General features: G+C 38.8%; 1 protein-coding gene across 2 annotated transcripts in view; it reads right to left on the reverse strand.

The window, feature by feature from the left end:
• The window catches only part of LOC137281870 (phosphatidylinositol 3,4,5-trisphosphate 5-phosphatase 2-like), an 84,256-nt gene that overhangs the window by 51,453 nt on the left and 5,380 nt on the right, over positions 1 to 27,423 (reverse strand). Inside the window, exon 1 of one of the 2 annotated variants that reach the window (XM_067813545.1) lies at positions 5,607 to 5,968. The exons of the other annotated variant lie outside the window; for it this stretch is intronic. Coding sequence (XP_067669646.1) covers positions 5,607 to 5,632 — 26 coding nt within the window. The 5' untranslated portion in view covers positions 5,633 to 5,968. Of the gene's footprint in view, positions 1 to 5,606; positions 5,969 to 27,423 lie in introns of those variants that run through there. 2 annotated transcript variants of the gene reach the window in all.

Here is a 27,423-nt window from a genome sequence, read left to right on the forward strand (position 1 = left end):
AATCTGCTTCTTTAACAATGAACACTGAACAAGGGATGCAAAAGAAATACAGTATGGGTCCTCTGGGATGCAGAAGATGTGTTGCATGTTTAAGAATGAATGATGCTATTTCAGAACTTGCTACCTCTTACATAATTAACTGCTGTACGCAATCACTGAAAAGATTCAACACACAGTTAAGTCACAAGCCTCCCGATCTTCTAGAGGTAGCACTGACAGTAACATTTGGGAAATTCCATATCTATTTCCAACTGACAGCCTCTCAGCATGATTTTAGGACACATGTGGAAGAAAACCGTTTCCATATACATGCAACAGATCGGGGTGAAGTGAGTACACTAGAGAAAAGATTTGCTGATGATTTGAGGTACAAGTTCGAGCATGATTCAGTTGCAAGCACTCATAAATAAGAAATACACATGACTTGAAATGTTAAATAAAACATATGTCCACAAAGAATTTAGCTGTTGTAAGAAGCAGCCAACAACATTGTAATAATGTCATGTAAGTAATCATGGTAATAATGCCCATATTCTAATGCCTTGTAAAGGGGAAAAACAGCTTAATAACATAATGTTACAGAGAATGATAATGTTATGTCTTATATAAGTTATAGAGTACAAAATGTAACAGCAGCATGTAATGGAATAAACATGTAACAAATTCTATCTACCACTGTATCATGTTACAATGCAATAATGCCATGGAAGAAAGAATAACAATGCCATTAAAAATGTCATAATCAATATCACATAGCAAAAATGACATGTACATGGACATATTGCCATGTCACGGAGAAAAATTATGACATTATAATCTCAAGTAACAGGGACTAATAATGTAATAAAGTCAAGTAATGAGCATTATCAAGATCATAATGTCACATAACAAAGGCTGTAAAGGTAATAGCATCATGTCACAGGGACTAATAATGTAATATTGTCATGTAACAGGCAATAACAATGTAATAATGTCACGTAATACTAACAGTAATACAATGTAATAATGTCATGTGACAGGCAATAACAATGAACAATGCCATTTAACAGGCAATGACAATGTAATAATGTCATGTATCAATAACGATGTAATAATGTCATGAAACAGGCATTACAAGATGAAATAATGACATCTAACTAGCAATTGCAATATGTAATAAGGTCATGTAACACTAACAGTAATACAATGTAATAATGCCATTCAACAGGCAATAATGAGGCAATAATGTCATATAACAGTAGTACAATGTAATAATGTCATTCAACAGGCAATAACGAGGTAATAATGTCATATAACAGTAATACAATGTAATAATGCCATTCAACAGGCAATAACAAGGGTAATAATGTCATATAACAGTAATACAATGTAATAATGCCATCCAACAGGCAATAACAGGCTATAACGAAGTAATAATGTGATATAACAGTAGTACAATGTAATAATGCCATTCGACAGGCAATAACAAGGGTAATAATGTCATATAGCACTAATACAATGTAATAATGCCATTCAACAGGCAGTAACGAGGTAATGATAATGTCATATAACAGTAATACAATGTAACAATGCCATTCAACAGGCAATAACGAGATAATAATGTCATATAACAGTAGTACAATGTAATAATGTCATTTAACAGGCAATAACGAGGTAATAATGTCATATGACAGTAGTACAATGTAATAATGCCATTCAACAGGCAATAACGAGGTAATAATGTCATATGACAGTAGTACAATGTAACAATGCCATTCAACAGGCAATAACGAGGTAATAATGTCATATAACAGTAGTACAATGTAATAATGTCATTTAACAGGCAATAACGAGGTAATAATGTCATATGACAGTAGTACAATGTAACAATGCCATTCAACAGGCAATAACGAGGTAATAATGTCATATAACAGTAGTACAATGTAATAATGTCATTTAACAGGCAATAACGAGGTAATAATGTCATATGACAGTAGTACAATGTAATAATGCCCACCTCACAGTGCTAGGATGTAGAGTTAGCAATAGAGTCCGATTCCTCCTCGACACCACCGAGTCACCAAGGATGAGAAGCAATATTGATTGTGTTTTATAGAGTGAGACCACCTGAAGTGTCTAGCTTCCACTTTCCAGACAGCCTAGACTAATGGATGAAGACTTATGCTACTTGATTTATAGCAATGAAGGGAATAAATCCTAATATCCAACACTAGACTGTAGGTGTAGACTGTGTGTTATATAAGGAGGTAATATCCAGCTGGGGTCACCTTAAACCAGCATCAGTCGGCTTCAAATTGACACTTACTTATTTCATTTGTGACAGGATGCACAACACTGATGTCTTCTTGTGGGTTCCGGCTGATAATAAAAGTTCTCTCTTTGTGTGAAGGCGAATCATTGTGGATTTTTTCAAGACAAGTCTTTACTGAAGACTAACTCTGCTACAGTCAGGTGAAAGATTGTAGATTATAACCAGCTTCAGTGGTATATATAGGAGGCTATCACTGTCTATTATCAGGTGAAGTGGTTTAACAGTTTCAGTAATATAGCAGAATCAAGATTGACCTTTTCAAATCCAAAAAGAAGCTGGTCTGAAGCACATGTTACCATGGTGATACCAAGTATCACAGGTATGGTGCCAGTGGACCTTACGTAGATATCAAAGTGGGATTCAAACTCAGACACATTGGTTTATGCATGCATCAGTCATTAAAGGGACCCATCTCAGTAAAACACACTGACTGATTGAGATGCCTTAGATGAACAAGTCACTCCTGCCCATTAGCTGGAGGCAGATCAATTGATTTTCTCTAGTAGCAGAACAGCCATGAGTGAAAATTGCAAGAGTGTCAACTTGCTTCATTATGATGCTGACATGTCTTGTTAAGACATGGATGTCAAACATCTTGTAACATGGTTCATAATAGAGATGCAAAAACATTTTGACAAGATATGAATTTTAAAAGAACAGAAATCAAACTGAATGTAGAGATTCTTCATTAGAAATGGTCTCCTTTGGGGTTCTATAGGACTACAGGCTCAAATACAAGGTATAAATAGATAACATGTTGTTGTGGATCTTCATCAGAACATCAATCACTGGATTTTCTGGTTCAGAGTTGATTATTTACACTGACCACTGTCCATGTAGCTGGGAAAATGCTGAAAGAGGTATTAAGCTACACACCAACCAGTCTTGATGAGACAAAACATTCCTAGTCATGGCGGAACATCTGTTTCCACACATTACATCATTACACCGCGTCCATCAGCCTTGTATAGAGAACAGGCTCCAACTGAAATCCAGCTTGTGTGTGGAGGTAGGGATTTGCTTTTACTTGTGTTTGACAAATACAAAGCTCTACATTGACTTCCACTTGGGGGGTACATTGATTCATATAATTTTCATCCACTGAATGAAGGAAATAAAGATCCTATGTATCGTGAGTGCAGGCATTGAATCAATACTGACACGAAGTTATGCCACTGTATCATAGGGATTAAGGAATGAATTCATATTGCAATCTGTATTACATGAAGACAGGATTGACTCATAGCGTTTGGGCTTTAAGTTTGATAAACATTCTAAGTATATCCAAATATATTTTGAGAGCGTCTCACTCCAAATGAATGGTTATCTTGAAAATGAAGTGAGTGAGTGACTGAGCGAGTATGGTTTTACGTCGCTTGTAGGAATATTCTAGCAATATCAGAGTGGGGGATATTAGTATCACGGCTTCACACATTGTACCCATTAGGGGAATTGAGCCCAGGTGTTCAAAATGAAGTGCAGCCGTGTACTAGTGAATTTGGTTAATTATAAGTCGACCCATGAAGATCTGGGTTAGAACTGATCTTCAGTAACCAATTTTGTTGTAAGAGGCGACAGGATGATCACGTCACGTGATCGTATCCCAGCTGCATAGATGGATGCTCATGCTGTTGATCACTGGATTGTCTGGTCTAGACAATTATTTACAGAACACTGTTATATATAGCTAGAATATTGCTGAGTGCGACAGAAACCTGAACACACTCATTCATTCATTACCTGTCAAGAGAATTAAGTACATCCTGGTTCAACAAAGGGATGCAACTGTGAAAGCGTTATTATTATCACATGATATGAAGTGACTAATAACTCAAGATCAAACCAACATCACCATCTGGAAATGAAATATCAGTAAATCCACATTTAAATTTAGGGCATGTAACTCTATGAAAGAGTTCTTATCATAGGCTAGAGCAGGGACAGATTTCAGCATGTGCAAACTATAAATGTAATAATTATATCCCAGCATCAAACCAACATGTCAGGACCAGCAGTGAAGCACTAAAAGACACTGCACTTAATAACCTTTCAGAGTTGATGTCTTGAAACTCTAGAGAGTTTCACACATTTGGAGATAATGGCAGCAGCTGTATGGACACCTGCTCAAAAACTACCTCATTAGATTGAATTCAAAATTGTAAAACAGGGTTTCCCTAGCAGTCAACACTGAGCTTTTTTCTGGAATAATGTCACATATCCACTGCAGAACAATGTATCAAGTCCCAACATCCTACAACATTACAGGGAAATCCTGTTGAACTCAATTATCTGTGCATATGGCTGGCGACTTGGTCACTTTATGGCCTCAACAGAATCATCACAAGTCTATCTCTTTCTACAACAGATCCCCTGTCAGTCCAAACCCTGTTCAATCTGGAAGGATCTGGTTTTCAAACATAAACATGGAAAATTTACTCTACATTGCCAGACCATTCTCATCCCTGTCTTCTTTTACTTTCTTTCTTTCTTTCTTTCTTTCAGAGTTTGTGGTAGGTTTTGTACAAGTGTATGAAAAAATACAATTGTAAATATGAAGTCCAAATCTTCTGTGCATGAAATTTTCATTACAATCCTGCATCATTTCAAAATCTATGGGTTTTTTTTCATATGATGCTGTCTTAAGGTACTTTTTAAAATTAATTACATCAGAATCTCTGCATCCAAAAGGCCCATGCAAACTATTGTTTTGCATGTGTTTATTGATTTTTTTGCATGAAAAATGTAGGTTTCTGGGGTGGGGTTGGAGGGGTATATGTTGTTAAAAAAATATTGACGCAAGAAAACAACAAAATTATTAACATTTTTCATATTATGTTTCATTACAGTGATAACATATTGTAATGTCATAATATCTTTACACAAACTTGATGTTTGTTTCATGGTGCTGAAGGTCCAGTCATAACCTCATATGAGATTTAAAGGCCTTTTGTTTTAAACACAAGGACTTAAAAGGCCATACTGGAAATTGCAAGTGACAGTTTATTTACATAGAGTGAAGAACATAGTTGACTCAGCCCTTGATGTACTACAAATAGAATATTTCAATTGACTTGATCAGCATATAGTTTCAACAGCAGCATAAATACTCATCCAGTCAAACAAATGAACTAATATATTTATCATTTAGAAATTAATTCATACAAAAGGACTGAAGGGATTCTGGGATCCGTCTGACCTTGAACCTCAACCTCTATCAGCTGTCTGGAGTAGAGAACTGTCTGTGTTCATACACAAGGTATTCAACTGACCACACAATACTCCCAAACATACTCACCTCGGCATCCATGAAATGGCCGACATCTCTCGTGGAATCCAGTGAGTTTAGTTTATCATCTGACTGTAGAGGAACAGGGAATCTATAGTACCCATACAATGGTCTCACGTAACAGTAGAGCTTGGTGCAGCAGTTACATTGATTGTGCTCTCTAAGCCTGTCTACATCACCACGAGAATGACCACATCGCTCGGTGCATCCAAGTTGGCTTCACCCTTCCATCCACACCATGCTCAAAGCATAATGAGGAAAAGATTCCCAGTTCAACGTTAGTCAAACTCTTGTGCTTCTTCTATGTTATTTATCTGCTTCATTTTACTTCCTTTTGGGACGTCTGCTCAGGAATACACCTCCTGGTACATGACTACACTACATCATCAAACAGGAATCTCCTAATACAGACTCGGACAAGTGTCAATGTGTTATATGTGGCAGTGGTTTTTGCTTCATCTAGTTAATTCATTCATGTTGATTCCAAAGTGAACATTTTGAGACACCATGTGTCTGTTTACAACTGAACGTTCTTCTTGCATGCTACAAAGGATGCAGGCTTCCTGGTTTTGTTTTCCTTATCACATGGAATAGCATTGTCTTATCATTACAAGAGTAATTATTATCTGAATCCAGAGTTTCACATTTAGTAGTTTCTACTTCCCCACAACAAACATGACACTCTACAATCATGACCCTACACAAACACGGCCCTCCACAACAATCGCATCTTCCGGAATCACGACCCTCCACAATCACACCCTCTACAATCATGACCCTACACAATAACGATCCTCCAAAATCATGACCCTCCACAATCAAGGTCCCCCACAATCATGACCCTCCAAAAACAAGACCCTCGACAATCACAACACTCCATAAACGTGACTCTCCACAAACACGACCCCACACAAACTTAACCCCACAATCATGACCCTCCACAAATACGACCCCACAATCGTGATCCTCCACAAATACGACCCCACAATCATGACCCTCCACAAACATGACCCCCCCCACAACAATCACATCCTCCGGAATCACGACCCTCCACAATCATGACCCTCCACAATAACGATCCTCCAAAATCAAGATCCCCCACAAACATGACCCCACAATCATGACAATCCAAAAACAAGACCCTCAACAATCACAACACTCCATAAACATGACTCTCCACAAACACGACCCCACAATCATGACCCTCCACAAACACGACCCCCCACACACACAACCCCACAATCATGACCCTCCACAAATACGACCCCACAATCATGGCCCTAAACACACACACCCTTCTACAAACATGACCCACCACAATCATGATCCTCAATAAACATGACCTTCCACAATCATGACTCTCCACACTCATGACCTTCCAGAAACACAATCCCACAATCACAACTTTCCACAAACATGACCCTCCACAATCATAATGATCTTCCATTAACACAACCTTCCACAAACATGACCCAAAAACATGACCCTCCACACACACAACCCCACAATCACGACCCTCCATAATCATGACCCTCCACAATCATGACCCTCCACAAACACAACCCTCCAAACATGACCTTCCACAATCACGACCCTCCACACAGATGACCCCCCAAACACGATCCTACAATCACGACCCTCCACAAACACAACCTTCCACAAACATGACCCTCCACAATCATGAAGCTCCATAAACATGACCCTAGACAATCACGACCCTCATCCACATTACAGAGTGTCCATGATACAAAAACTGAATCAGTTCTTACTCATTTTTTTTTAGCAGAACACACATATACCTCAATAAATCTAACTCTTTCTGGTTTTGTCAATCCCACTGACATACAGCATACAGACATATTCCATATTCACCACATCAAGCAGACGCTGGTACAGCTGGGTTTGCAGAACTGGCCAACATGAGGAGTTAGTACAGGTATAAATACACATAGCATCAGCAAAGTGTAGCCTCAGTGTAGCCGTGTTTCGGGACAGATACTGTGCAGGGCTTCCTTCCTTGTTGTCATCGTCAGTATCAGGGATGACAATGCTTGACCAAGAAACAAACCAGCGAACAGACAACACACTGTGTCCTTGAAACACTCTCAGTAAACAAATCAAACCTCAATCAAAATTTGTCAGTTCTTGAAAAACCAAGACCTATGGATGGTCAATTTCTTTGTTGCAATGAGTGTGATGTCCAAAATGCCTCTCAAAAAAGTAATAAGCTCTTATTTGATAATTCAAGTGTAGTTTAATATAATAGCTTTATAAAATGCATTTCATGTATAATGAAAACAATAGGAACTGTGTCTCCACTGTTTCTCTCCACTGGTCATGCTGTAGGTGAAACCCAAGTTCTCCTGTTGCTGCTGTAGTGGTCATGATAACATGTACTTGGTACTAACATTAGTTGATTACACTGGGTGAAATACATGCTACTAAGGTCAAGATAAATCAATGGGGTATAAACACTTCAGAAACTAACAAATTAAAATCAAGATCACCTAAACAAATGTGAATTATGCTTCACTTGTTATCACAAATGATTTAAAAAATATATCTTGTACTTAGATTCTTGTAATTCTGTGTAATAATAAAGTGTTGTCACATAAGTAGCTTATTTTATTAAATTTGGATATTTGGCAGAGCTGTGAAGGGGTTAAAAGTAGAGAAGGTTACATACTTTGTCATGCTGTTAGTTTGAATATTAACAGTAGAATTGTCCTGAATCATTATATTTGGGGTTAGTACATTATCACATACAAATGGAGGAGGTGTATGTAACTAGTGTCATCATTTAGATCCTCTTTTGTCAGTGATTTTGATTTGACGCCTAGTTTAGAACAATTTCTAAATTACACCTCTAATAATTCATAATAACTCATATTATTTGGATGCTTGAATGTGGTATGAATAATCATAACAACCAACACTATAGCTACAAAGTAAATGCATCTGATGTGCCAGCGTGTACTATAAGGGTGTGCATATATGTGCTAAAGGTCATGATTTCAGACAGTGTTGCATTTCAGACAACCCAAATTACACTGGAGTCTATTAATGGATCCATTAGTGAGGTCAAGCTGACCTCACTGCCACACATGTCCAAATTATCCTCATACTATCCTGTGTAGTTCTTCAATTAGTTTAAATCAGAAACCTTTCCAAATTCTGAAAAAAATCTGATAATGTGAATGGGTTATCATGTATTTCTTTAACTGTAATCACACAAAAAAAGCTTACTTTTTGTAGGCACAGCCATTTCTGGTTTCCATGGTAACAAGGAAACAAATTCCTTCTCTTTCTGGCTAGTCAGCACTTTTGTGGATGAGGGTGTCAAGGGGAGGCCTTGTGAACGACTAAATATTGATAATGCTTGTAATTCTGAGGACGGCTTGTATAGTGCCTGGCATTGCTAATGCAAATATGCTTATTTCAGTAGAGAATACATGGTGTGAATAGACAAAGCAGGTATTCATATCATCCATACAGTCAATGTTGGACATGGAGGGTCTTTTATCTGAAACTTGTCAAAGGTCACCATGACTTATTGGTCAGAAGAAACCCAACAGTATATATTGCAGGTATCATTCTTATGTGTATCTCCCATGAATGAATATGTGGGTGGTAGAGAGTGAGTGAGTGAGTGGGTGGATGGGTGGGTGAGTGAGTGAGTGAGTGATGGCAAGGTCAGCGGGAGGCATGCTAAGGAGTTGGCACTTTAATCAGTGAGTGACATCAGGTGTCCAGGTGAGCGTGCAAGCTTGCTGCTGGTAGTGAATGAGTTAGGCTGCATAAAAAAATTTAATGTTTCTTGGGCACATATTTTTCAAAATTGACATGGATGGTAGGACTTTTTTTATATTTTTTTATTAAAAAGTGACAAGGGAGGAAAACATTTTTATTTTTTTCTCTCACAAATACAGCTTGAGAAGTTTAGCGTGTGTCAAGAAGTTGTAGATTAAGTCCCACTCATTTCCACTGATACTCATTCTTATAGTGGACAAATTAATAATCGGGACACAGCCAGTTCAAAAATATTTTTTTAAAATGGCAATGAACAATTGTTGCACACACAAATAAAAGTGACATGAACCAAGAAACAATTCACTTTTTTAATATACTGTTTAGCCTTAAATTACAGTGGGTGGTAGCTTGAGGGAGCGAGTTGTGGTACAGAAAGTGGGTAAGGGAATGGGGTGGGGGTGGGGGTGGTGAGTGGCTGAGTATAGAGCAGTATGAATCAGAATACATGTAGTATATTGTACGCTATGAATAAAATAAATCAGAATAGATCCTTACAATAAAAATAATTACATCACACACTCATAATTGCAGGGAAATTGTCAGTATTATTACATTTCAACAATAAAATATTGTTGCCAAGCCTTAAACACCCCAACTCTTCATGTGCCATAAAGGCGAGACAACCGATCAGTAGAGGACCCTGCTTAGTCCTCAAGCCAGTCTGGCCACATCACCAAACGTCTCAAGTCAAGTGCTTCGTAATAGCAAATCCCTCACTATGCAACTAAGTGTCATGATGGATTCATTTCTTGATTAGGAATGATTTTGTAATCTAGATTTTGATCGAAACTGGACTAAAATACCTTCCAGGCATCACTCTCCGCTTTACTCGTACACCATATCGTCTAGACCATTATTTTCTCCCCAAATGATTTCATACGTATGTAGTCATTTTCTCCATCGATGAATATGATTTACCGCCATTTCCGCGGGAGTAAAACTAATAGACATGCTGCATGCATCCCCTATAAAACTGGAACAGGCAGTACAGAGATTAATCATTTCTTCACATAGTCATAAATCACGCAGTTCCAAACAGTGATCCTCACGTTGGGTTGAAGGGATGCTCTACTTGGGGTGGAAAATTTCTCCAGCAGTTTACAAGATGCACCAACAGAAAGTTGACACTAACGTCCTGACTTACCGCAGTCGCTTAGTTGAAACGTTTCTGTATCAGCATTACTGGGAAGAAAGTTCACACACATCTGAGAATTGTCTAGTTCTGGAGGAAAACATGGGTTCAATGAAGATGCTTTTTATAATTATAATGCAGTAAGAAAGATGTCAATTTAAAACATTATCACTTGATCATACTAGCATTATGTAAATGAATTTACAAGAGTACAGTGTAAATTGACACACTGAGAGTGAAGAATACAACACATTATAATAAAATGAGATATGCCACAAAAATATGTTGCCCTGGTTACAGGACTCAGTGTGATCAGTCCGGTGTCAATTTCAGATGTGGGGCTTTAATTACGCTATATTAGGCCAAACCTGATTTTATAAGAACCTGATGTATGACTCTGTTGTACTTCTGTATCAGTCTGGAAGCTATTATCAGCCATAAGACAAGTGGTCGCTGCTCATCATGTTGATAGTGTTAATTTAATTTCCTGTAATTACACTTCCTTTAGGAAGGAAAATACATGCAGCTTAAAATGTGATGGAAAGCATTAGATCAATCAGCTGGAATCAACTTGAATTTACTAATATCATCATCATCATCATCATCATCATCATCATCATCATCATCATCATTAATAATGGACTCATCATTATCCAGCTTTGTGAGTGGGACAAGATATAAAGCTGCATAAAAAAAAAGAATGTTTCTCAGGCACATTTTTTTCAAGTGATGAGGGCAGTAGGACTTCATATACAATTTTTTATAGAAAAAGGGTAGCGAAGGAGGAGAATTCTGTTTTTTCTCTCACAAATACAGCTTGGGAGGTTTAGCACATGTTAAGAAGTTGTAGATTCAGCCACACTTGTTCTTACAGATACGCATTCTTATAGTGAACAAATGGATGATCAGGATGTCGCAAAGTCAAAATTATTTTTTTAAATGGCAATAAAAATTGGTTGCCCACACAAATAAAAGTGATGCGCCAAAACCTGAGAAACATTTATCTTTTTTCATTCAGCCTAACTTTAATTTATTCTAATCATCATCGTCATTGTCATCATCATCGTCGTCATCATCATCATCATCATCATCATCATCATCATCAACTGGTCTGTATTCTCCATCCCATCACTATGCATGTTTCTGTACCCATGAGTACAGCTTACCTCTGCTACGTTTCTATGTTGCCCACGGTAACAAGGATCTTGACATTGGGGAAACTGCCTGGATCTGGTTGACTTCCTTCATAAAGGTCAAATATGGTCAGCTCCAAGTTTGGGATGGGGTCAATGTCAAGCAATTAGTGAGTGAGTCTGGCTGTCATGTTTACCTCACAACTAATCTCATTACTCTATCTTGCACTAACATGACCCTGATGCCCGTGGGGTAGCGAGTGTAAGAAATATGCACACAGCAGTTACAATGTACAGGTGACGGAGAGACTGATTACCAAACAAAGTTGCAGTGATGATGGCAACTATTCATCATGCTGGAATGGAGGAATGATTCCCTGGATAAATGAGGATGTTCTTCCCATGGCTACAACACTTAGTAATTACAACTCTTCAGTACATTTGCATTGTATCTGATATCTGATGACCATATTTCTTATAAGGTTCAGCAGCATGTGTATATGAAAAGCAGTATGTTTAGGCTGCATAAAAATAATTAAATGTTTCTCGGGCACATTTTTTTCAAAAGTGACGAGGGTGGTAGGACATTTTTTAAATTTTTGATAGAAAAAAAGTGGCGAGGGAGGAACACATTTTTATTTTTTCCTTTCAGAAAAATACAATTTGGAAAGTTTAGCACATGTTAGTGAGTCGTAGATCTACTCACACTCGTTCTTACAGACACTCATTCTTATAGTGGACAAATGGATGATCAGGATGTGGCAAGAAGCAATTCTTACGTGCACAAATAACAGTGACGCGACGATGCCTAAAACACATTTCTCTTTTTTCACTTAGCCTTAGACTGGATATTATCAGATTAATCCGAAATTAGAAAACTTCTGGTCATGTTATATGGAAACTGACTATTATAACAGGCATAGGATAGTCAAATTTCCATATGAAATAATTTCTAAGCATGTTCTCTATTTGTAGGATATTTTGGGGACAAAAGTTGACAAGCTATTACATTCTTAATATTACATTTCTGGAATTCTAAGCTATCATTCATGTAAGAACAGACAATGAAAGTTTTTGCATCTATAGAAGAATTTTCCTCACAAACAGTCGTTGAGAACACTATAGAATCAGCAACATTATTCAGCCAAAATATTGCAACATAAACCTACCCACTCTGTTATCAACCAGCCAAAAAACTACAAACAGGCGTGGCCTACATTAATTATGGCATAAGGAAACAAAAACACTGTTGTTGAATGAATGGCATCAGTTTGTATAATCTCTTGTATAATGTGAAAAGTGTAGGAGTGTTTTCACAACCATCAGTTTTGAAAAACAGGACACAAGAAGTAGAGTAAACAACGACTGAAGTTCTTTCCTGACAGCTAACTTCAAGTCTGATTTGCAACCAACTTAACTGAAGAGATGGAATAGCCCAGAAACGTATAAACAATACAGAAGAAGTTGAAATCCATAACATTTTGCCTTTTCCTTACAAGTTAAAATAACTCTGTAATTACAAAAACATGAACTTTTAAACTCTACAATTACTACAAATTAATGTTTTTATTCCAACATAATATTTTGTCCAACTTACTATTTTTGATAAATGGAATCCTAGACAAATCACAATGAAATACTAGATAAATCCCACTGAATGAGTTTGGTTTAATGCCATTTTAAACAAGCATTGTTACTAAGGTGACATAATCCCCTGCTGCTTATTATTATTGTAATATCAAATCAAACTTCAAAAGAAATGAAAGTGGAAGTCGTAGTTTAAGATGAATTAAAATGTCAACAAGAACAATACACTCAAACTCTCTTGATATCTTGCACTGTAGTTGTTCAAAGACAAAAATATTTTGAAGAGTCTTTTAGACCTTGACCAGTGTATGAAACTCCTTAAAAACAGTCGCTGTGACCTTGAAAATTAACTGAAGGTCACCAAAATCGAGTGGACCCTGCACCTTGGTCTTGAATATGAAGAAAATCCAGTAAATGGTTCTTGAAGGTAAAATGCTAAAGTCCACTTGTGACCTTGAGATGAAGGTCAAGGTCACCAAACCTGACTGCGACCTTTCTTTTACTAGACAATAAATATGTAAAGAATCCAGTCTACGGTTCTTATGATATTCCCATCCGGATGGATGAACAGAGCCTATGCTAGAATAATACTTCATAAAAACAGACAGTAGCTTAGTGGTTATAGAGTTCGCTTGGCATGCATAAGACCTGGGTTCAAATCCCCACATGGTTAAAATGTGTGAAGTCCTTTTCCGGTGTCCCCTGCTGTGATATTGCTGGAAAAAATGCCAACACCATCCAAAACCAAAAATCACTCACTCATTCAGACAATTCCAAAGAAATGCAGGTTATAGAAGTTTTAGTATATTTCAGAAAATCACATATCACAGGTTTGGTGCCAACAAACCAAATTGTCTACCATGATAAGGATGAATCAAGAATCAAACCCCAATCATTGGCTCCTTGCATTCACATCAATACAAACTATTCGTGTCTTGGGATTCAAACCTACATTATACCCGCAGGGCCAACAAGACGTTACCAAGAATGTGATTACACACGTAATGGGTCAAAGCTTCCACAACCATGAGTAATAAGAAAACACCTGGCCTTGTGGCACACTGCCAGGTAATGAAAATCCAACACAGGTAAATCAGCCTAATTGACGGAGGTAGCCTCAGGTGTGTCAGGTGTTCCCCATGACCCAACTTCCTCATAGACACAGCACAGTTATTTAAATCCTGCAAATCAATACGACTCATAATGACGTACTTACTCACACTGTCATGTCTAAAATGGAACAGAAACTGTGCACTAGAACCATGAAGATTAATCACATCATAAATCAAGTCAACTTCCGATATTGCAAAGGTTGACATTTACTTAATGAGTGTAGGATAATATGTCATGCAAATAATTCATTGGTGTTGGTTGAAGTGGGTTTAAGCCTGAAGTATAAATATCAACATTTGTGCGGGGGTTACTGTACAGTGTACAGTGTAGTCTGGAGAGGTCATTCAAGGTTGAGATGAATTCATCCTAACCTGCCAAATACCTTGGGTATTTCGATATTTGCATTCAATTACTAATTTAAGGTTGAACTGAGTATTTGGGGTTCATTAAGGAATGATTTAAAATCTGGTGTAAAACTCTGAATGCAATAACAACAGTTCAGCCAATCAGAATGCAGGAATTACAATGAACACATAAACATGATACCCGTGAATTAAATGGATTTATATGGACATCTCTGGGAATTCTGGATAACAATGGAGATCCCAACAGGTGTTGTAAATGTCAACCAGATGGACTGGATGATCAGATTCACTGATTCATGTGGATCATGTCATCATATCAGAATTGGAATCCCCATGACATCAATCACTAGATTGTCTGGTCTAGACTCGAGGTGGTAGAGTAGCCTAATGGTTAAAGCATTCACTAATCACACTGAAGACCTGCGTTCCATTCACCACATGTGTGGGTACAATGTGTAAAGCACACTTCTTGTGTTCCCTGCCATGATATTGCTGGAATATTGCTCAAAGCAACATCAAAACAAACTCACTCACTCACCCTGGTCCAGACTCATATATGCAGAGACGACAGTGATGTAGTTTGAATACTGACGGCAGACAACAAACCAGAACATGATATATGACTTAAATATGGAACATTTCAGTCATATGTATTGTTATAGTAATCCGAAGAACAATTTATGCAAGATTATTTTAGTATTTTGTTAATACTGAGCAGTATAATTACACACATTGCAAAGTTTCGGCTCCATCTGCAACTACAATCACCTAGTACATCTTGGATGACTACTAATTAACACTACATGAAAATTTATGTAGGTATTTCTGGAGATTTCTTTCCTGAAGATTTGGAAAGCTGGAAGGTCATGAGTAACTATGGTAACAGAGGCAAACTTCAATCTAAGCCAGTATAAGTACGTGCCATGTGACCACTGACTTTGCCTTTACCTGCTAAAATATCAAACTGATCTTGAATTTATACAATAGTTTGATGACTTGTAATCTTAAGTCAACTGTTTGCTTGAACCTTATATAATTTACTACAAACCTTCTTAAACAGCGAGACAAGTTTTGACACAAAACAATACGTAATACACTGCTTGTAAATGAAACATGTTATTTTCCCTGAAAACACCATGACTTGTAATTGCTTACAAGCATTAATCATGTCTTTTGAGTTACAGCAAAATGTGGTTAATGTTTAGTGATGAGTTATTTAAATATTTAAATTCCACAACCTGAAACAACACTATAAATAAGATAGAATATAGCCCCAAAATACATATGAAGTAGACAGCAAGTCCCAGGAACAAATATTTTCAAACTCACAAATACCAGGATTCAACAGTACTGTACCATCATCACATTAAGATCAACATGAGAATAGTATCTACAGTCTACTATGCATTTGGAACTTCTGGCCATTTGATCATTCAAAGGTTTCAAAAACACAATAACCACAACCATACAAACCACCAGTGCATCCTGGCATGGGTAAGGGACATAACTCTAAAGAGCAATATACAATGTTGAATGAATACATGTAAGTCTTCCTGAATATGGGCAAGAGTAGGATCATGGCAAACCAAGGATCATAACTGGGATTCATCCTGGCATGACAAAGGGACATAATCCCTGAGACCAGTGGACCATCCTTCTTCCAACGTCAATCAACATCCACCTGTCCAGTACATTTTCACACTGACGACTGAATTCAACACATGTAAAACTGCATCTGCCAAAACTACTTCCAGAACCAATCACAAGGCACCGAAGGAGCATCCTGCAATTCTTCAGAGGATTCAAGTCTGGGATGTTTACTTAAGGTGCGATACTACTTGAGGCATTTATCAATAACCTCACTCACAGGTGTCAGTCTATGCAATAACACTTGGATGCTAACAGAAATTATTATCAAACATTTAAAGGGACACTAGGCTTCCATAAACTGACAGTTCCAGCAAACTTAATTCTGGTTCTATAAACACCATCTTGTTTGCTTTCCGTCTTCTATTCTTTTGTGGACCAGTCTTGCCATTAATCATGATCCCCCATACACAGACGCTGTCACAGTGGAACAAATTATGTCTAGACCTAGCACGACCAGAAATAGACCCCAAAATAGCTGATTAGAAAAAGGAGAGGTGTGTGTGTGTGTGTGTGTGTGTTTGTGGAAAGGGGAGTGCACACATAGGTCATATCTATTCTGTGTCTTACTGCATGAACTGTGTCAGCTGCAAAGGCAATCAGTCTAGTAAGTATTTAACATATGACTCTGATTATGAGAGTTACAATTTTATCATTCAAAACTGTGTTTCAGGGAAGATATTTCTTGTATGAAATAGAAGGCAACATCACTTTGATAGTAACTTTTGTACAATGGTCTGACATCAATTACATGATTCACAATCCTATGACATCAAAAACCTGATGATGTCACAATGTTATGACATCACTGCACTGCAAGTCTAATGGCAGTACCATGCAGAGTGATGTACATTTTTTCATTGAAAACTAATGACAGGTGATTTATTATGAGAAACTGAATCTCACCCTCATGTCTTCTGATATCAAATATATCAACATTTGTTGAAAAACATAAACATAAGTTTGCAAAGACACTCAGAAGAGATTCTCTATGTCTTACCACTGCCCTTCTCAAAGCAAATATAAAGTTCAATTTAGGGAAATGAGACAAACTTCCACTATGAAACCTTGTTGCACTTGACAAAAACCTGTATACACCTGATGCTCAGTATAAAATATGCAATCATTTATAACTGAGTTTTACTATGGATGACAACTGCAACATCATCATATCAAAATTGTTCTGGGTCTGATACAATCATTTTATCAGCCATTCAGTCTATCAGTCAATCAGTCATTTGGTCTATCAGTCATTAAGTCATTCAGTCCTTCAGTCACTGCTCCAAGCCAGCTCACTCTGTTTTCATCCTGAAGCAAAGAATTAACAAGCACTGGGTGCATGACATGACATTTGAAGTTTCAGGCTGCACCAGTACAGGCTTGAATGCTCATATCAAGCTTTGTAAGCATGTGATTAAGTGTGGGAGTTTGATTCTGCTACTGGCAAAACTTTTTGACCACATGTTGAAGTATCAATGTTCCAATGCCAATGATCTTAGTGTACAGATCACCTAGTAGAAGGAGAGTGCCCTGATATGCTGTCATGTTTACAACTGATAATGTCACTTCATTGTGACATGTTGATGATACTGTCACTTCCAGACATCGGGCATAAGAGTGAGTGGCATGGTTGACTCCTGTCATCAGTTCCAAATTGCGAAGATCGATGCTGATGCTGTTGATCACTGAATTGTCTGGTCCAGTCTTGATTATTTACAGACCAACGCCATATAGTTGGAATATTGCTGAGTGCCGCGTAAAATTTAACTCACTAATCTGGTACTTGTGTTGAATGTAAACAAACTGGCCAGGTTAATCTAACATACTTGAATAACACAAGTTTTAACCACCGCCATATATCCTACTTCTTGACAACATCTCTTCAAATATGATGCTATTTTCCAGCTAACATGATAAAAGTCTCACCGGCAGACACTCTCCTTATAGCACAGAGGTTCCATATTCATTAGTTAGAGTTCAGCTCGTTGAGAAAATAATCTAATCAAATAATAATCCCTTCAGTACTTGGCACAGATTTCGATATCAAGTTTTCAAAGCATGGGGCTTTTTCCAATTTAGTCCTCATTTATTTCTGATTGGAATTTTCTGAATGTGGAGCAATGCCAACTGATTATGCATAATAAGTTCTTTCAAGAATTCATTTCCACAAATGGGATATTGTGGTCATGTTACTTAAGAGATGTTGAGAAATAAAACCAGCATGGCACAGTGGGACCTTTTTGGTACCATAGAACCATTGGCGACCTATTCTACTCCAGAATACCCACAGAAGACAAGCAGGAGGACCAGCATGTGCAATAACTGCCTGCCTGCAGGCCCGGTGCCAGTTGTTTTTGCATCAGGCCTGCAGTTTCATTTGTCAATTTGGGTTTTTTTTCAGTCAGAATCTTTCCCATATTATTTTTGTTAATGTTCGAGAACCATCCATGACTGATCATGTTACAATAACTTCCTAGTATTTCAGCACCTTGTACAGAGGAATGGCTACAATAGTCGTTACTACAATATAAATTTCTGTCTGCACCAACTTTGTAGTAACAGTGTGAAACTGTGAACAGTGTTGTGTATTTTGTTTTTACTGGCCTGACTTTAACAAAATAGGCCTGCAGATTTCAGGGCCTGTAGATTTTAAAGCTTGCAGGCAGCAGCAGGCCCTGATGGCCAGCTGGCAAATTAAAGCATTGCAAACACTGTTGAGGGCCTATTCTCTTGGGACCAGTTCTTCCCTGGGAATCCACAGTGGAGGCAGGCACGGAATACTTGGCACCTATTTTGATGGTCTTCCCACTTTGAATCTATGAGTGGAAGCAAAGTGTGACAAACTCACAAGCTGTTCCATCACAACTTGGAAAAAGATGATGGCAACAGTAGTTGTATCACTATCAACCAATTCTGAACCACGGTGATTCATTTCACAGAAAATAGTTCTTACCAACAGAAAACATTTTATGGCTGAGAGTAAACTTCAAAGGAAATCTGGTCCTGTACCAAGTTGATAAAGTGATAGAGGTCAGCACGTTCAGATTTTGCATGACTACAAAAGCCCTGCTTAATAACATTGGCATTTATCAGGGTAGTTAGTGAGTCAGTGATGTTTGGCTGAAGGACAACCAACGTCATGAGTTGCTGGAAAACTTCCTGGATAACACAGACTGCAGGGCTGTCTTACAAAAGGTGCATGTTGTTGATGCTATGCCAAAATCTGGATCCACTATGACACATGAATAAGAGAATCAGTAAGGAAAAAGAAGGCTACTAAAATGGTAAATGACAGGTTATACCCTAGCTAGGAGGCTACTACAGTAGTGAATAACAGGTTATACTCTAGCTAGGAGGCGGCTACTACAGTGGTGGATGACAGGTTATACCCTGAGCTAGGAGGCTACTACAGTAGTGAATAACAGGTTATACTCTAGCTAGGAGGCGGCTACTACAGTGGTGAATGATAGGTTATACCGTAGCTAGGAGGAAGCTACTACAGTGGTAAATGACAGGTTATACCCTAGCTAGGAGGCTACTACAGTACTAAATAACAGGTTATACTCTAGCTAGGAGGCAGCTACTACAGTGGTGAATGATAGGTTATACCTTAGCTAGGAGGTGGCTACTACAGTGGTGAATGATAGGTTATACCGTAGCTAGGAGGAAGCTACTACAGTGGTAAATGACAGGTTATACCCTAGCTAGGAGGCTACTACAGTAGTGAATAACAGGTTATACTCTAGCTAGGAGGCGGCTACTACAGTGGTGAATGACAGGTTATACCCTAGCTAGGAGGCTACTACAGTAGTGAATGACAGGTTATACCCTAGCTAGGAGGAAGCTACTACAGTGGTGAATGACAGGTTATACCCTAGCTAGGAGGAGGCTACTACAGTGGTGAATAACAGGTTATACCCTAGCTAGGAGGAGGCTACTACAGTGGTGAATGACAGGTTATACCCTCGCTAGGAGGAGGCTACTACAGTGGTGAATGACAGGTTATACCGTAGCTAGGAGGCCACTACAGTAGTGAATGACAGGTTATACTCTAGCTAGGAGGCGGCTACTACAGTAGTGAATGACAGGTTACATCCTAGCTAGGAGGAAGCTACTACAATGGTGAATGACAGGTTATACCCTAGCTAGGAGGGGGCTACTACAGTGGTGAATGACAGGTTATACCTTACCTAGGAGGAGGCTACTACAGTGGTTAATGACAGGTTATACCCTAGCTAGGAGGAGGCTACTACAGTGGTGAATGACAGGTTATACCCTTGCTAGGAGGAGGCTACTACAGTGGTGAATGATAGGTTATACCCTTGCTAGGAGGAGGTTACTACAGTGGTGAATGTCAATTTATACTAAGTAGAAGGGTTGAATGACAAGTTATACCCTTGGAAGAAGGCTTCAGCAAGGATGAAAAGTAAGGCTGTAGGTGGGTCAGGCAACCCATCTTTATGACTCTTGATAGCCCCAGCTGTTCCCCTCCTTTGCAGGTCGGCATAGTTGATACCATGTACTCTGCCTGCATTGTGACTCAACAATCAGCATGTCAGAGATTAATGCGCAGAGGCTGAATGTAATAGTTTACACAAACATTGCCGTCATTCTGCACTGATCATGTTCTAAAACCCACTACAGAATCAGCACCAATCACAATGCACAGGAGTAACCGTGGACTTAACCGATGTGTCTGGGACTGGGAGAACTGTGTAACTGTGCAATAATGTAACTTGTAAGCAGTCTGAGATCAAAATGTACAGCTGTGTTGCATTCTAATGGCTGGAATTTGTTGTGTACAGCTGAGGAATACTGTATTTGTTACATAAATGACTGGGATTAAAGTGTTCAATTGTACAGCATTGTAATAACAGGGTTTAGAGAGTACCCTAGCTGGGAAGAGGTTACTACAGAGTTGAATGACAAGTTATACCCTAGCTGGGAACAGGTTACTACAGAGTTGAATGACAAGTTATACCCTAGCTAGGAGGAGGCTACTACAGAGGTGATTGGGATTACAGTCAGTGAGTGAGTTAGTGAGTTTAGTTTTACGCCACACTCAGCAATATTGCAGCTATATGGCAGCGGTATGTAAATAATAGAGTCTAAAGCAAACAATCCAGTGATCAACAACACAAGCATTGATCTGCGCGATTGGGAACTGATGACATCTGTCAATCAATTCAGCGAGCCTGACCACCCAATCCCGTTAGTCGCCTCTTTCGACAAGCATAGCTGCCTTTTATGGCCGAATAAATGAATGAATGAATGATGGATGAATGATTGAATGAATGAATGAATGAATGAATGAATGAATGAATGAATGAATGAATGATACTGGAGTATAACACAGAAATGATTAGAATACAGTGTACCATACATAAAACAATGTAATCATTAGGTTTCTGATGTTTGTAACAGTGTAATGACAAACTTTGAACTATATATTAGGTGAAACATTGATACTGAATACATTAACACTGTTTTAACGACTACCATTACAATTCTACATTATTGTAATGACCGGCTCCAAAGGACTCAAGCAGATCATCACCATGACTCTATTGCACAAATGTTGGATACAGTGTAGACATCATATAATCTGTTGGGCATCACAAGTTTCCAAGAGATAACTGTATAGTATTGCAGAAAGTGGTAAACCATCATCACATTTTGTATATCACATGATATCATAAATTTGATGAAATCCGGGTGGGATGAAAGTATCGTATGAGATTATCTTGTGAGATAACAAAATTCATTTTTAGATGGGTGTTGGGTTTTATCCTGAAAAAGTGCTATCACCATGGTTATGAGTTATTTATATGTCTGTCCGTCCAAGCACATCTAAATGCATATATTCCTCAGCTACAACATGTGCATATACAGTGAACAGATCAAACAAGCAATCTTCATGCCACATTAGAAAAAAACGGACAGTGGAAGGAGTACACTGTTGTGTTAACATTGTACTGGATGTACCCTGTATGACACATCACCTATTGAATCAGAGCCTTGCCCATTTTAGCTGCGCTGTAACACTTTCCACCACTGTCAAGGATGGCCCAGAAATGTGATTTACATGGATTTCACAGCACCAGGAAAGAAAGTACAAATTCATTTCTAAGCAGCTTGGTGGTAAGCCCACAGTGTTTCAGGTCCAGGATTTGTTGCATGTGTGGACAGTGACATTAGCGGTCATAAAATCACAACAAAAACAAGCCAGGCTCCTTTCGACTGCATGCAAAGATAATATTGGAACACCTGGCCTAGACAAAATGGAAGACTTAATAGAAGGTGGTAGATGGAATAGCGGTCACTGGGTTCATGGGTGAGTGGTTGGTTGGTTGGTTGGTTGGAAGCCTAATGGTGGGTGGATAGACGGTTGGATTGCTGGATGATTTGATGGATGGATGGATGGATTGGTGGATGGTTGGATGGATGCATGGTTTGGTGGATGGTTGGATGGGTGGGTGGATGCATGGATTGGTGGATGGGTGGGTGGATGCATGGATTGGTGGATGGTTGGATGGGAGGGTGGGTGGATGCATGGTTTGGTGGATGGTTGGATGGATGGATGGATGGATTGGTGGATGGTTGGATGGGTGAGTGGATGCATGGATTGATGGATGGTTTGGTGGGTGGGTGGATACATGGTTTGGTGGATGGTTGGATAGGTGGGTGGGTGGATGCATGGATTGGTGGATGGGTGGATGGGTGCATGTTTTGGTGGATGGGTGGATGGGTGAGTGGATGCATGGGTGGATGGGTGGGTGGATCGGTGGGTGGGTGGGTGGATGCATGGTTTGGTGGATGGGTGGATGCATGGATTGGTGGATGGTTAAATTAAAATGTTTTGAAGCATTTACTGCTAACAAAACGATAGAGGTCACTGACACACATTTTACAAATGTAGACACGTCATAGAACAACACAGATGACGTCACTATTGAGAGTGATGACATTCGACCTTGACCTTTGCTCATACTACCAGCCGCCATTGTTTTCAGTGATCAACAATGTTAGACTTCAAGTCGATATTTTCATTGCTGTATGCTTTCGTTTATGGTACAATCGTTATGGCTGGCACAGGCAGGAAAGTGCATAATGGCACAGGCACATGTGACTAACATGAGCCTGATATATGGTCAATAATGAACCCAAGTTCAAACGAGCCGTAGGTGATTGAACTTCACCAGCTGAGCTACTTATGACGTCACCTAACAACGGGCTTGATAATGACCAGCCGTCAAGCATTTTGCGGTTGTTATCAAGTTACAGTGGACCGCTCATTTCTGATAACGTGCGGTCGTTTTAATGATAATTCTATCCATTTTAGCTATAAATGACTTTTATACTCCCGCTTGCGGATCGTGATGAATGTACATGGTATTTTATCAGAGTCAAGTGGACCAATCAAAACTCAACATTCTTACATGAGGCTAGATAATGTTCAAGGTACATCAAGACCCAGGTTCAATTACCCATTTCTGTCGATTACCCATGTTTGTGAGGAGAAAAATTCAAAGTTACCTGATAATCATTAGCCAAGGGGCGTTGGGGTACTCATTTGCTTGCCGCGCTGAATATCTTAGTTCAATTCCTCACATGGGCTCAATGTGTAAAGCCCATTTGTGGCATCACTCTCCGAACTGGAGGAAGTAAAGTGACTGCATAAAACATTTGAGTGAGTGAGTGAGTGAGTGGGTGGGTGAGTGAGAGAGTGGGTGAGCGAGTGAGTGAGTGAGCGTGGTTTTAAGATGATCTTAGCAAAATTCCAGCAGGGGGCACCATAAATCGGCTTCTGACATTGTATCCAGGTAGGGAATCGAACCTGGATTCTCAGTGTGACAAACAAACACTTCAACCACCTGGATAGCACAATGCCCTGAGTGAGTGAGTGAGTGGGTGAGTGTTGTGAGCGAGTGCTGATGCCTTCAGATGCCACAGTCAACACTGCATTTTAACCCAGTATTAATATGCATCTTCTACTAGTCACATCTAGTGATAACTGTCACATCGCTAAAGGAATGGTACAGACAGACAGACAGATACTTATAGGCAGCACACACTGAACCAGATCCCTTGAACTATATAGATAGATGGATTACTCAGACAAATCAGCTTCTTGAACTCCATACATCATCAAATACATGCCTGACTGATAAACTACCAACATGAAATGCACTGTTGCTGAGCTGCCATATAAAATTTGCAGTGAGATGAAATCTGATTGGTTCTGTTGAACTGAAGGGGAAAATATAATTGTTTATAATCTACTAAAACGAAGGAACCATGAAATAAACTGAAACATTGCACAAAGAAGTGAAAACTTCAATTAATTTACCTCAAACTATTTCTGGAAAGTAGAGCAAATATAGTGACATACTGGCTGCCATAACTGTAGGGTGGAGGTGAAAGGGTAAAGGTCACCCACAATCCATCATAGATGACAAATTCAAGGATATCTGCTTGACAGCAACACATACGTAACTTTTTAATGGCGGTATCATCATCCCTCAGAGACCCTCCAGCAGAGACTGAACAAATGTGTCAAAGTCCATGTGCCTATCGTAAACAGAACTGACATTACAAACAAAAATGATTTCATACAGGAATTTGTATAGGTGAGGAATGTTCAGTGGAAGGTCTTCATGAAAAAATGTCACAAAGAAATTTTCAAAAAGATACATTGAAATGAACACATTATTACACTTAGGTACAGCACTCACTATTCATGGCAATATGCACATTGCGTATTCGTACAAATGCACAGTTGGCACGTCCCCATGAAGATCAAGGTTAGACCTGATTTTCTAAAACCTAAGATTCTCTAGTCTAACAGTTGACTAATGAGATCACGTGATCAGACTCGCTGACTTGTACAAGCATGTCATTGTAATAGATTTGATTAGATCAATGCTCATGTCAATCACTTGATTTGCTGGTCCAGAATATTTACAATCTGCCATCACAAGGCTGGAATATTCTGAGCACAGCATGAAACAACAAGTTGCTTGCACTCAACAAATAACACAACCAATGAAAAAATGGTGTAATTAAGACATCAGTTTACTTTACAACACAAAATGCAAAGCCCTTGATTGGTCATGAAGTCATTCCTAACAACTCGCCTCTTTCTGTGACCTACAAGAAGACTCGTACCCCTCTCGTACGCCATCATTGCCAAGAATCGTGGCAAACCAATCAAATCGCACGTACTGAAACGCTTTTCAAACCATTAAAATGGCGGGACTGTTGAACTTTGAAACTTCGCTAAACTATACTAAGCACAATTTAAACATAAACTTTGAACTTAAGGATGAACAACTTTCAACACTAAAACATATATGTAAAAGTAATGACCGTATTGCTGTTTTGTCCACGGGATGTTGGATATTCTAAGAGCCATTTTTCGAAATGCAGAGTTATCTTTCCTGGAAATAGTACTAGACAATTTTTATCTCCATGCACGTTTGCACTTAGACAGGACCCAGTCGTAAACATGGCCACGAGAGGGGTACGAGTCGCCATCCGGCTTGTCGGAATGACACGAGTAGTTACGAATGGTCATGAAGTAAGTACAGAAAGTGAGATTTTAACATGATTGAAAATGTTTTTAATGTTCAACAAAATGCTTTTATCACATGTTAGGCAGTGGGATATACCAAATAAATCCTGCACTAAACATCCTGTAACTAAAACTTCTATTACCTTACATTACCTACGTACATCATACATGATGCAAGGAAATTCATGTCTCATGGGGGTGGTGGGGTAGAGTAGTGGTTAATGTGTTCGCTTGTCAGGCTACACACCCAGGTTCAGTTCCCAACATGGGCACAATGTGTGAAGTCCATTTCTGATGATCCTCACTCTACTATTGCTGGAATATTACTAAAATATTACTAAACTCACTCTATCATGACCTCAGTGTTAGTCAGGCCCCCGGAACATTCAGTAACACAAACAAGACCTTTCATTCACTAGAAGATAAAACTCCTACAGCATTCAGGAAGTTTAAAAGTGTTGCATAATGCAACTGTAGCTAGTTCATTAGTTGCTATAACAACTGTATTCCTGTGATGATAAGACTAGTGAGTGAGTGAGTTTAGTTTTATGCCGCACTCAGCAATATTACAGCTGTATGACAAGGGTCTGTAAATAATAGTCTGGACCAGACAATCCAGTGATCAACAACATGAGCATCGATCTGTGCAACTGGGAACCGATGACATGTGTCCAACAAGTCAGCAAGCCTGACCATCCGATCCAGTTAGTCACCTCTTACGACAAGCATAGTCGCCTTTTATGGCAAACATGTGTTGCTGAAGGCCTATTCTACCTTGGGACCTTCACGGGTCGATGATAGACTAGATGGAACCAAGTCAGGTTTAAGATTCAAACTGGCAAAACACTAGTTCGATAAAGTTGTGAAATCATATCATATTTTATGTTGTAGCCAACTGCCAGGTGAATGTGATCTGCAATATATGTCTACAATGTGTACTGTAGCTTACATAATGAATGACCCTTACATGTGGCACAGGTCCAAGTTTTCCCTGACGCCATAACTTATTGTGTAGGGTCTCTATAAGTGACATGTTCAGGTGCCATAAGACATGATTATATGTAAGTAGTGCCAGGCTTGTAACTCGCTCCAATAACACTTCAGGTCGTAATATGTATCGTAATGTGTTTATCATCTGTTACTGTTAGTAGCTCAGAACCTGAACAATTATGACCAAAATGATTTGAAATTTGCCCATACGATAGTTTCCTCACATAGTTTTATTAATTTCTTAGTCTGCCACCATCACCTTGCTTGCTGTTGCTGTTCGGTTCTGCAATCAATTCATGTTCCATAAACACAAACAAACCACACAACATGTCATTGGGGTAATGACCGACCTTTATTCACTGACGCATATACTGCATGTGCAGCATGCAGTAATGTTCTCGTGATGACTAATCACAAAACTGCATCAGATCTACAATAGTTTTATTCAAAATTACTAAATTTTAACATCTGCTAT

Source organism: Haliotis asinina, chromosome 4 (assembly GCF_037392515.1).
Source record: "Haliotis asinina isolate JCU_RB_2024 chromosome 4, JCU_Hal_asi_v2, whole genome shotgun sequence".
Taxonomy (NCBI): domain Eukaryota; kingdom Metazoa; phylum Mollusca; class Gastropoda; order Lepetellida; family Haliotidae; genus Haliotis; species Haliotis asinina.